The sequence below is a fragment of the Anopheles aquasalis genome, chromosome 3, assembly GCF_943734665.1.
Source record: "Anopheles aquasalis chromosome 3, idAnoAquaMG_Q_19, whole genome shotgun sequence".
NCBI lineage: Eukaryota > Metazoa > Arthropoda > Insecta > Diptera > Culicidae > Anopheles > Anopheles aquasalis.
Window position 1 is genome coordinate 63958549 of NC_064878.1, and position 12500 is coordinate 63971048.

General features: G+C 49.0%; 4 protein-coding genes across 4 annotated transcripts in view; 2 read left to right on the forward strand and 2 right to left on the reverse strand.

Moving 5' to 3' along the window:
• The window catches only part of LOC126577891 (zinc finger protein 184-like), a 2562-nt gene extending 1503 nt beyond the window's left edge, over window positions 1-1059 (forward strand). The window contains exons 3-6 of the mRNA XM_050239918.1: window positions 1-200; window positions 280-449; window positions 536-677; window positions 768-1059. The exon at window positions 1-200 is cut by the window's left edge and continues 317 nt beyond it. Of these exons, the coding sequence (XP_050095875.1) occupies window positions 1-200; window positions 280-449; window positions 536-677; window positions 768-941 (686 nt within the window). The 3' untranslated portion in view covers window positions 942-1059. The remainder of the gene's footprint in view (window positions 201-279; window positions 450-535; window positions 678-767) is intronic.
• An 82-nt stretch (window positions 1060-1141) lies between these two features.
• LOC126577884 (uncharacterized) lies at window positions 1142-7830 on the reverse strand. Its single transcript, XM_050239891.1, has 5 exons — window positions 7671-7830; window positions 5138-7613; window positions 4865-5061; window positions 4667-4804; window positions 1142-4198 (listed from the first exon to the last, which is right to left on the reverse strand). The coding sequence occupies exons 1-5, from the start codon at window positions 7671-7673 to the stop codon at window positions 1178-1180; spliced, it is 5835 nt and encodes a 1944-aa protein (XP_050095848.1). The 5' UTR covers window positions 7674-7830; the 3' UTR covers window positions 1142-1177.
• Window positions 7831-7918: 88 nt separating this feature from the next.
• LOC126577902 (opsin, ultraviolet-sensitive) overlaps window positions 7919-12500 on the reverse strand; it is a 5846-nt gene continuing 1264 nt past the window's right edge. The window contains exon 6 of the mRNA XM_050239941.1: window positions 7919-8626. Coding sequence (XP_050095898.1) covers window positions 8088-8626 — 539 coding nt within the window. The 3' untranslated portion in view covers window positions 7919-8087. The remainder of the gene's footprint in view (window positions 8627-12500) is intronic.
• On the forward strand, window positions 8800-10861 carry LOC126577908 (E3 ubiquitin-protein ligase sina). The gene has a single exon (XM_050239948.1). It carries the CDS (start codon window positions 9806-9808, stop codon window positions 10658-10660), a length of 855 nt encoding a protein of 284 aa, XP_050095905.1. The 5' UTR covers window positions 8800-9805; the 3' UTR covers window positions 10661-10861.

The following is a 12500-nucleotide window of genomic DNA, read 5'->3' on the forward strand; positions in this document are numbered from 1 at the left end:
AGCTTAACCAGCACATCAAATCGCACACGGACACCCGTACCTACATGTGCAGTGTATGCAAGTTCGGTTTCAAATCGCAAACGCATCTCAGCAGGCATACCAAGAGCGTTCATCAGGATGTGCGGTACAAGTGTGACCACTGTAGCCAATCGTACTGCCGCAAAGATAAACTGCGAATGCATATCGAAAAACAACACAACGTACGTAGTAATCGGTCGAGCGATAGGTATCGCCGTATGTTCCCCGCTAGCTAACTTTGCATTATTTGCTTTTCCGTAGATTCAAACCTATTTCGTGTGCGACATATGCTTGCAGTCGTACAACACACGGAGTCAGCTCGATAAACATAAGGCGCACCATCTAAATCCAAAGGAACAACAGTGTGGTACCTGTCTCGCGGCGTTCCTCACGCAGAAAGACTTTGATGAGCACAGGTGTATCACCTATCGGTAGGTATGGGAAGGGAGGAGTGCGGATTGATCGATAGTTTACCTTAGAGGAAGCCTCATACCATTGTGGTCTATGCTTTGCGCAGGGAGAACTACATCTGTTGCGATCGAGATTTCAAGTTTCACTTCCACTACAACAAACACATGTTTCTGGTGCACGGTGAACATACGAACGTACGCGTCAAGCCAGCGGAAGGATTACTTATGGGACAGTTTCGTGCAATGCGCGTAAGTATCTCATCAAAAAAAAAACTGCATCATATTGCTGAAAGCTGTGTCTCAATCGTTCGCTGCCCTCCGCGCCCATTTTCATATTAGAAACAAGAAGAACGATGCGGCAAGTGTGGCCAGGAGTTTCCAACACGCACCTCCAAAAAGCAACACATGGCTACCTGCGATGGTCCCAATTATTACATCGTGGAGTATATCGACAACAGCAGCAGCGCTCCGGATCAGTTAGACCTGCCGCCTGCTAAGTCGGATAGCACGTAAGTCACAGCAGGCGAGACACCAGATTGCACCTCTAAGGTTCACACATTCTCAATACTATTTTCATCATACATTACATTTCGCGGATAAAAAGAACACTTATTTGATTTTATATACAAGACGTTTATTCTTTGAACCTTAACAAATGGTTCACCACCCGTGACATCCGTGGTGATCTTATTATAACAGCGCACGATTCCGAAACATTACGCTCCCTGCCGTGAACATTTCAATCTTCGCTAGAAAGAATGGCGGTAATTTGGTGTGCGGTGCGCATTAAATCGACGTCCCCGGTTGGTCGCTTGTGTTGGCTGCCTTTTGTTGGACAAAATGTGGAGTACTTGATCGAGTTCCTCCCGGTCAATCGGACGCAGAGGACCCTTGTTTGCTTTTTTACTAATATAATCAATCCGATCGGTCAGGTGCCTCATTCTTTTGTTGCAGTGAGCCAGACGAAGGCAGCGGAGTATTTTCTCTTCCTGGTCTGCCATTATTTGCCTCCATTTGGGCGACGAATGTTGTGAGTTTGGTTGTGTGAACGCAATTGAACGCTGACGATCGTCACGATGATGATATCCACCACGACGACTGCCATCAGCTCTGTTGCTGGCTGCCCTCATGGATGGAAAACGGTTTGGCTGAAAATTCCGGGGCTGAGGCTGGGTCTGGTGCTGATAATGCTGCTGTTGCTGACGCTGCGCTGGAGCAATGGAACAATTCGAGAAAAGAAGATTCTCGACCAGTTGAGGCAGTTGTAGTGCCATTTGATAATCTTCTTGGTCACCATGGCAGCGAGAAGCTCGATCCAACCACTCCAGCCTCTGAGGATCAATCATTTGATCGAACGTGTTCAAAATGAGAGGCTCTTCTGTAGGATCGTGGTCGCCATTCGGATTGCTAGGCTGCTGCCGTTCTTGCTGCTTTTCTACTTCTTCCTTGTCTTCGTCGTCTTCGCCATCATCGTCGTCATCGTCTTCATTGTCGTCATCGTTGTCCTCTTCTTCCTTCTGATTGTTTCCCTCCATTCCATCGAAATCATCTGCCTTATTGGTGTTCGTCGTCGGAAAGCAGTGATGTGGTGTTGTCAAGGCAATGCGACCCTTTAAACCCATCTCCTTAGCGGTAATCTTGGTCAACTGTTGCTGCTTTCTTAACTGCTGATACTCGGCCATGATCTTGGTGTAGTTGCCATGATCGTACGAACTAAAGATATAGGCCAAATTTTCATTTATGGTTTTTAGTGAACTTGGCTCAATATATTCAGTCGAATTTTTGTATGTGCCCGCTGCTTGGATCAACTGACTCATGCGCTTTCGACCTTCACGCATACCGTACACACCAAATAAGACCATGTTCAGCCTCGTACGCGCGGCTTCTACTTCTTTCGATTGTATTACTTCCTGCTGTAAACGTATATAGTGAAGGAACATATTCTTCACACTATCGAAACACTTTATCAGCTTCTTGAAATGAATGGTAATACGAAGGGCAAGCTTATTCGCGAGCACCGGTACTTTGTGGCGTTTCATGAGGTTTTCGTTGTATTCCCTCGTTTTCTGCGGGTTTACGATTTCTACGAACTGCGAAGCGAATTCATCATTGTCTGTGGTATCAGCTTCTTCGTCTTTCACCATAGGGTAAAGGGAAATGTTTGAGAAGATTGGATGCGGCAATCCTAGTTCTACATAGGTAATTTTCTTCAGCTGGTGTAATTTATCGAGGCGTTCAAACTCGACGAAGATTTGTTTGTAATCGCCGTGATCATACGGGCTAAAGATATAGACTATGTGTTCATTGATCGATTGGCGCAAACTAGGATCGAGCTCCTGCTTTGGTTGATTCTTCTTGAGCTCTGCCACTTGCTTGATCAGCTGATTCATCCGCGATCGACCCTCTCGCATGCCATACACACCGAACAGGACCAAATTTAACGTTTTGCGTGCCCTTTCGAGCATCTGCAATGGAAAGCGCCCGTTTTTCACGGCGTTTATATAGCGTTTGAAAATGAAACTGACGTCACCGAATGGTTTCAGCAGTTGCTCGAAAAAATCAGTTATGTGCCGGACCGCTTTCCTGGAGTTTTTCGGTACACAAGTTATGCTGATTATCTTTTTGTTGTATGCCGAAAGCTCTTGATCCTTTAGGAATTGCACAAACTCCGCACGGAAGGCATCCTGTTGGGCTGCCGAACCACCTACGTGAAGTACGTTGCCTACCAATTCGAAAGTAATCATTAGCGTCACTTCATGTTTCACTCTGGCTAGCTGAAGAAACTCTTGCCCGGGAAGCGACAGCAGCAGTTTGGCGTTCTCCTTGCTAAGACATATTTTCGCAGTTGAAGTCGGCTGGTTGGCAATGGCCAGTTCCACTGATTTGTTTTCGAGGGATTCGTCTGTTGATGTTACTTGGCCCACATTACAATTCGCTTGCTCGCTAGGACTACTGAGCGGTATGAAATCGAGCTCAAAATCCTTCGGAGGGTTTGCATCTACAGATTGTGGTTGGGGAGGTGTAGTTGTTGGGATCGTAATCTTTGCCGTACTAACTTGCCCCTCGTCGTCCGCAGGCATAAGCTCAGAGAAACTGTAGTTGGAATCTTCCGTAATGCTTGCTTCGGGAAGTGTTACCACTGGCCCAACATCATTATCCTTTGGTACGACTGGTTCTTTTCCCTCCAACACCGTTCCAGGCTCTTCTTTTACATGGCACGGTGTGTCTTTTTGCTGATCACTAGTAGTTGGACCAGCAACGCTGGAAGAATGGCCATCGATTTTGGGCTTTTTGTTGCGCTGGAAAACCCTTAGACCACGATGTTGCTGATGCTCGTCTGATTCGGAAACCTTTGTTCCGGTGACGATCACCTGTTCACCGACGGCTGGTTGCTCCCTGTGCAGACCCATGGTTTCCACAAAACGATGATAGAATCCATTCGGATTGTTCGCTTCGAGCGCTTCGAGATTTAAATCACAGCTACTCGTCTCAAAGTGGCGCGAACTTACTTCAGTCTCCTGTTGCCCGGCTTGCACATCGGACTGTTTCGATCGTGATCCGACCTCTGGGGGGCACGACTTCCTCGTACCGATATCGTAAGGGTAGATCGGTCGGTAGGAATGAACGAGCTCCGATGGTATCGGGCAACTAAAGATGCGGGCTGGCACGTAGCAATTGTGAGCCTGGTGATTCGTTCGCCCACAAATGCTGCATTGCTTTGCATTATTGTTTCGCTTGAACTTTTGTATCAGCGGAACATTGTCCTCGGTCTATGTGCATGCGGTAACCCGTGCCAGTAATTACACCACGTGCGTGAAACGGAAATGTAAGATCCGAGGAAAGGACATTATAGCGCATCACAAGTAAAACATACCTACCGAATGCCGTTTGTAACCAACGAGAACATGAACAAGCTTAGGGGCGATCGGGGTGGACAATCTGGCCGGTCGGATCTTAATGGTATATCCGGGCTTCAAGAGCCTCGCTTCACGATCGCTTACCTGGTTACTTACCTGATATATTTGAGGGAAGATCACCGTCCCCTCAGTCCCCGTTAAGCTCAAGTTGAATCGTTTGTTACAAGGCACGCGGTAGGCAGTTATCAGTTGCCGAAGGAATGTCAAGATCCCTTCATTTGCGATGCGATGCAATCGCGCTCGTGAACAAAGTCCATGCGCTTCGTCATACCGCATGGGTGCAACACGTTTTTGCAGAATTAAGGAACTGGGTTAACTTACCGTGCTGTGATATCGGCGCCAATTATCAGGGCACATGGTGGCGCAATGCCCTACAATACCGCAAATATGACACTTTTTTCTCAAGTTGGGCCGACAGTTGGCACATTCGTAAACGAAGGAACGCGTACGATTCCCGCACTAAAACAGAAGTTAAAAATTATGAGCTATCACTGAAGTATCTGCGGAGAGAATACCTACATTTAGGCAAATAGTCATCGGGCAGCGTGGTTCATGATGACCCTGTTTGCCGCATATACGACAGACGAGAGGTTTAGGAGCATTTTGGCATTTGTAACGCATATGGCCCTGTTCTCCGCAGTTGTGACAAGGTTTACCTCGCTTTGGAGGATCCGGATATCGATCCTTATCGATGATTTTCCACAGATCCGCTTCACCTGGACAATGAAAGAAAACAACTATTAACGACTCCCTCGCCAGAATAGAATGTGACAGTGGAATAGAGGCACTTACGAGGCATATCCTCCATTACACGCCGCATACAGAATTGGCTCTCCGTTTTTGAGCTGTTATAGAAAAGGTCCATTTCCTTGTTCCAACCCGGCCTACTCGTCCCAGCCGTCATCAGGGTGGCATTCGGTGGGGAAGACGAATCATCCATTACCTCATGCACATCCGAAATTTCCAAGACATCATCATCCGTGTCACTTAAGGTAACAGTCGTTGCACAGTCTGAGGTTGCTGCAACTTTGCGTCGCTTCTTTTTCTTTCCTTTTTCTTCCGGTGCTGGTTGTTGCCGCTCGGGAGAAGGTTGAGGGCTTGCCGCAATCACTACACTAGCACTTGCGTTTTGTTCTGGTGCCTGAGTTGGTGGTTGCGGAATATCTTGATCTTCGACTTCAAGATCATCCTCGTCGTCGTCGTCATCGCCGTCTGATACAGCTTGAACTATATCTGTTAGCATGCAGGCAAACTCTTCATCGGAAAGGTTTTCAGAGTTGTACTTCTTTCTTCTCTTGCCCGTTGATCTCTTTTTGGATGTCTTGGCCGATTCTGCACTTGTGGTTTTCGCTGAAACTGTAGGCCCTCTGGAGGATGATCGTTGCAGAAATTCTTCAATGTCACTCTCGGAGGAAACGTCTTCCATGCGATCGAGAACCGTGGAACTGGTGGCTGCTTCATTTCCAGAACCACCTTTTCTTGATTCCGTTGGATTTGCTGATGATTTATTGCTAATCAAAGTAATGTTGTAATCGCTCTCCGATGAAATACTGCTATCATCGTAGCACACAGTGTCTTTTTTCGACTTGTTACCGATTTTAGAAATCTCATTATACATGCTTTCCGATTCCGTGTCATGCTTTGAGCGCAGGGATCGCTTTGGAGTAGCCTTTCCTGCCTTACTGCACATTGCCCCTGTTTCGGTTCCTTCCACCGAAAGGGATTGTTTTGTTTTATTTTTAGATTTTGTTTTCCCTTTCGGAACGGGATGTTGTTCTGCGGTAACAGCATTCACCGTGGCATTCTGTTCCTCTATCATTTGATCCTCACCGACTGTCCCATGTGATGCTGGAGAGTGAGATTTTGAGCGAACCATCGTACTGACAGCAGCATTTTTCTTCGGTTTGCCTTTAGTTTTTAAGACCGTTTCCTGGCCATTTTGTGAAGGTTTGCCCAGCTGTGCGTTTCCTCCTGATGTTTCGTCTGCTTGATCGGTTGCAGAACCAGGTGTAGGTAGAACATTTTTTTTCGGTGTCTTACCGCCGCTTATTTCTTCATTAGCACGCTTATCCTGATCAGTTACATCACTAGCTGTGCCAATGGTACCGTCTGAAGAAACTGAAGGAACGCGCTTGTTACGCTCCTTAGTGACTGATCTGGATTTCCTATTCGCTTGAAGGGATTCCCGCAGCGAACATTCTGTTTCTAACTCATCGTCGTTCGCAATGGACTCGGTAAAGCTATCGTTCAAGCGAGAGCGATCGTTATGGCCAATAAAGTCATCCGACATGATAGAGCTGTTTGACGGGCTAAGACAGCGAGGTGAGCTTGCATTCTTCGGTGCTTTTTTCTTCTTGGTTCGCTTCGATTTCGGCAAGACGAAACTGTCCTGAGCCACCTCATCATCGCTACAATCGATGCAAATTTTCGGCGGTGGAGGTGCCGGGATGAGCTCAACATCGGTCGTGTCGTCATCCGACGGAGGAACACTGCTTGGTTTCAGTTTGGCAGTTCGTGACGGTGGTCTCGTTTCATCGTCCGATGAATCTAGCGAAATTTCGGCAACAACTCGTTGCTTAGAAGCAGCTTTATCCGCTAACCTGTTCCGCACTGTCGTTGCTTTACTTTTCTTCGCCTGGATGCGCTGCTTGGCACCTTCCTTCTGTTCACCCCCTTCCACTAGACTTACCAGACTTGCCAGCCTCTTTTCAACCGGGTGTTTCGGCGGCTGTTTCTTCTTCCGTTTCTTTTCCTTTGTCGCGGGACTTTGTTCGGCACTCGAGACAGGATTGCCTTCAACACTATCGGTGCTCCCGGGATTTCTCTGCAATTGCCAACTGCTCAACAGCGACTGGTAAGGGGCAATTAACGATCGGTGCTTCGGGTCGTCGGTGCTGTGCTCGGTGTTAGTTGACTGCTGTGCACCGGGTTGTGGCCTAGGGTTTGTGGCCATCGCTTGGATCGGGTGGGTAGCACTTTTAGGGAACGTTTGCGCTTCAGGCTGATCTCGGGTGAATGATCGTACGGGATGTGCGGGTTGCTGTGGAGTGCCGGGTGCCCAGTACCGTTTCATTTTGGAAGCTCTCGGTTGGATATTATTGTTCACGACCGACGTGTTCGAGACAACTCTAGACGGCGTGGAGGTAGCTCCGACGAACGATTGTGGCCACTGCATGTCCCCCACCTGGTTCGCGGATTCATCAAACGAATGGTGGATCGATGAGTAGAGCTGCTCTTCCAGCACCGCCAACTCGCTGCCTTCCAAATCCTGTGAAAGGTTTATGATAAAGCCGCGCCAGTTACATCATTTAAAGCGGCTACTTACCATGATTGCTTCGACTACACTCCGTAGGAAATGTACAAAATGGATGTGAAAAAGAATGAAACTAAGCAAGGGACCCCAACTAAACCTTAAGTTTAACCTAAATATCCGCGGAAACCGATCACCACATCTTTGGCCTCACGCTTTAGAACACGCGGAACAGGGAACAAGGTTTGTGGAACAATCGCGGTGCGTACACTGCATGGCATAACTTTACGGGGGAGGTGAACAAATCATCAGACCGCTTTTTCATGGTTGCATTTCAATTTATTTATTAAATGTTTTGTTATAGATTCGAGAAAGAAAGTATTTAAACAATTTGGAAACACTTTAAAACAGGCATGTCCTAGCCATAGTCCGGTAAACATAGCGCTTGTCGATTTCCGTTGCCCATCGGCGGCGAATCACCGCGGTCACCGATTACGTGGCAGTCTGTCCTTCCGGCTCTGTACACGTGGTGGCCGTCTCCGCCGGCAACGTTTCCGTAATTGCCAACCACGGCAAACGCTTCTGGAGCTCGATGCGGTACCTGGGGTGGCTGATGGCGTATACGTAGGGATCCAGACAGGCGACAAACTTGCAGGCACAGGCCGGGAACATGGTTACTCCTGGCGTGAGCAGGCTTTTGTCACCGAACGCACCGATCAACGCCAGCACGGCGTAAGGTGTCCAGGAGGCAACGAACAGGAAGCACACCGTGATGGCGGCCTTGGCAATACGGATTTCAACGGAGGAATCGTTTTTGTTCTGGTTCGATCGTAGCGACTCCACGTTCATCTTTTTCGCCTGCTCACGCAGTACTTTCTCGTGGTTGACCACATGTTTCACGATGTGGCTGTAGTAATAAATGATGAGGCTCATGGGTAGGACGTAGCTGAACGTGAAGATTGTTCCGACGAACATTCGGTTGTCGAATGTCGAAGAAAGGTAGTCGAAAGTACAAGCTGTTAGGAAGCCCTCTGCAAAAAGAAACGGAAAAGCAGGGTGTTAGACACAAAACGAGTGTAATAAAACTTATCATGCAACCAAAATTAAATATCAGGCATCCGCAATAACCACTAAGTGCACACTAACAAATGCACAAGGGTTAAAAAAAACACACAGTCGCCAGCATAGCAACCTTGGGCAGTGGTGCCAGTTGTGTTATTGTGGTCTCTTGGCTCGAAGTTGGAAACGCGTTCCGTGCTCCTAAATCATCGTAAAAAGTGGGAATCATTTAACAACTTCTTCCAATTCCATCTGTTCCGTGAGCTAAAAGACCACTCGTTCTCGTCCTCGTTCCCGTTCGTCGTTGCAAAAGTGAACCCGGAAAGTGCAAGAGGCTTAGAGAATCGCAGCACCTGTTTAGTTAAAACACTTTGTTCGAGCGCTCCTCGCAAAAGGCTCGCTGCGAAGTTCAGGTCGATAGATGGCTGCGATGGCAATTAAATAGTAGAAAATAGGGAAATCAAATTACGGAACCACGAAGCAAAGACCACGGAATCGTTGCCTTGCCTTGCTGTTGTCGACCGTCCTGCACCCCAGGTGTATGATCCCGATTCGATTAGTAGAGGCCAGCAGCAGCAGCAGCAGCAGCAGCTCGAGTAGGAGCAGGAGCAGGAGCGGATGAGAAATCGATTGACAATTTCGTGTCTCCCTGCGGAGAGACGACGGGACGGTGGTGTGGCAAGAGTGTTGTTTATCAGCGACGGAACGGCGGGTTCTAGTTGAGTGTGTCCAATAATCGTTTGCAGCGGCGATTAGTGGCGCTCCGGCGCTGCCCATCAAGTATGAAAAGAGCAGTCGAAGGTGTAGGTGCTTAAGCACCCGGAGGACCTGCACGGAGTGGTCGTGCGTCGAGGACACGGTATGGCGGTTCGTGGCGATACGTAAACCAGCACCGAATCACACCAAATCAGCGGCAGCAAAGTCGAGCAGGAAATAGATGCAAACAGTCAACCAGCAGTTCCGTGAAGACCTCATCGATCAACAGCAGCTGTGACGGCGGAACCCCACACACCGTAAGAGTGGCCAGCCTTTCTCTACACTCGGACGGGAAAACGGACTTGACGGACCTGGCCACGAAACGTACGGTGGCGACGGCAGCCAGGACGACGACGACGACGAGCGAATCGAATCCGCCGGAAGCCACCGAAACCATGTCGAACAAGCTGAACAACCCGAAGCGCCGCGAGGTGACGGGCTCGTCCTCGTCCAACTCCTCCATCTCGTCGGTTGGCGCCGGGGACAGTGGCATCTCGGCGGATCTGGCCTCACTGTTCGAGTGTCCGGTATGCTTCGACTATGTGCTGCCACCGATTCTGCAGTGCCAGAGCGGCCATCTCGTCTGTACGAGTTGCCGCTCGAAGCTAACCTGCTGCCCGACTTGCCGCGGTTCGCTCGGCAACATCCGCAACCTGGCGATGGAGAAGGTGGCCTCGAACGTGAAGTTCCCGTGCAAACACTCGAACCACGGTTGCACCGTTTCGTTGGTGTACACGGAGAAAGCGGAACACGAGGAGGCGTGCGAGTTCCGGCCCTACCTGTGCCCATGCCCGGGTGCCTCGTGCAAGTGGCAAGGGTCCCTGGACTACGTCATGCCGCACCTGATGATGTCGCACAAGAGCATCACCACGCTGCAGGGCGAGGATATCGTGTTTCTGGCCACCGACATCAATCTGCCCGGTGCCGTGGACTGGGTGATGATGCAGTCCTGCTTCGGGCACCACTTTATGCTGGTGCTGGAGAAGCAGGAAAAGTACGATGGCCACCAGCAGTTCTACGCGATCGTGCAGCTGATCGGATCGCGTAAGGAAGCCGAAAACTTTGCCTACCGGCTGGAGCTGAACGGTAATCGGCGGCGGCTCACGTGGGAGGCGATGCCACGCTCCATCCACGAGGGAGTGGCCAGCGCCATCCTCAACTCGGATTGCCTCGTGTTCGATACCTCGATCGCACAACTGTTCGCTGATAATGGTAATCTAGGCATCAACGTCACTATCTCTGTCGTCTAGTGGAGTGAAGGACGACGAAGCTTTTGCTTCGTTATTGTTGGCTGCTGCGGTCACTGTTGTCGCCGCCACCATCCCGCGATACTACCGAGGAAGGGAGAGAAGGGTAATGCATAAAGGCGAGTGTAGGCAGCCCCCGTAGGCAGCTATTGTATCTCTATTATCTTTGTACGCATTATAACATGTTTTGCTTTATAATTTTCATGTTAATCTCTGTTCTTTCCACCCCACCTGCTTTACTACTTCGTTCTGTTATGTTTGGTGGGGATAAAATGCTTTGAAACAACATCACAAACTTTCCTGACCTCAGCAGGAGTTCAAGGACTGTGGTTGTTAATGTCCCAGTATCTTTAATTTCCCGATGCAAGAAAAAAACAAACTTGTCGCCAGGATTTAATTTACGATTGTCCACACCAATCTGAGCTGATTAGATGAATCTCATCTTTTGATCTAGCCCATGCTGGTGCGGTTCGCATGGCCGTGGAGCGCAGGAGCGCGTAGCGGGTTTAGGGGGCATCATATGATGAATGATTTATCGAAGCGACAGTTGAAGGTTGACGATCCCTCCCCTAGAGTCCTCGGACGATCGATAGCGTGTGTTGTAAGGTAGCGAGCCTGGCCGAGTGTACGGCCGAAGGACGGTACTCAAATGATGTATGATATTACACAGGACGACAAGCGACGGATTGCGTGACACAACCGGACGACGGGCGAATGGACGATAGTGCGTGCGAATGTATGTGATATTGTGGTTGTAGATTGTATGTTTGCTGTGCGCCTTCTATGTATGAACGTATATGCGTGTGTATGCGTGCGTGTGAATGTGTTGACAATGATAAGCTAGTTCCCAACGAAGAGACACTTTGTAAATTAAAGACCGAAACCACTCAAAAGCCCGTAGTAGGCACGCAGGAAGGAAGTGTGTCCGCACGGGTGGCACGCAGCCAGTCGGTGGTGGTTCTGGCGAGAGTTTTTACACTCCCCTCCTAACGATAAGGACTAATCACTTACAGCTAATACTAGTAGCTCAATATTAAATCGTAATCCAGCAGGAAAGGCGGGCGCCACCGCGCACCACATGCGCCGTGTAGGCGAACATTACGAAACGCGGGAGCTTGCGTCGCGTGATACGTTATCACCGGGAAGCATCACCAACAAATGATCTACTACACAAATCCTGTCGTTCTGCGTGTGCGTGTGCATGTGTGTGTTATTATTGTTTCTATTTGTCCAGTTCCGTTTCCTTTTGTGCAAAAAAGAAACCTCATTTAGCTTAGATTTGCAGGCTGAGAAGGCTCTCTCTGGCTCTTAATGTGTTTCTACATGCATGATCGATGTAGAGCCACGTGTTTAAGGTGCTGCACACCGAGTTGCACCCGCGAAATGAGCGCACCACAGTTGCACCTTGTCTCTTGCGCAAAATGGGAAGGTCACTAGGGGACCGGCAAGCAAAATAGTAGGCATCACCACCCGAACCGTAGGCTAACCGCAGCTGAACCACAGTTACTGCCAGGAGCGTTTGAGTAGGAAGGTTTTCTCTCTGCGGTGTTCGTTTTACCCGGCGGTTGCTATAGCAGTACAGAGATTCAAAAGACGAAGCGGGAAAGATGGTAGTAATGTAAGCGAAGCAATCTACTATTGCTGCTTGAAGGATTTGCTAATCCTGACGGAGTGTTTGAGTTGATTTACCTATCTGTTCTTTTTCTTCTAAACATTGATTGAGCAAAAGCAAACTCCATGCATTGATTGATTTTGCGGAGAAATGGTAACAGCAGCGGGTGCGTGTGCGTGCGCCAGTGTCTGTGGTCGGAAACAAGAACCACGAGCCGCACATGGCCGCAGG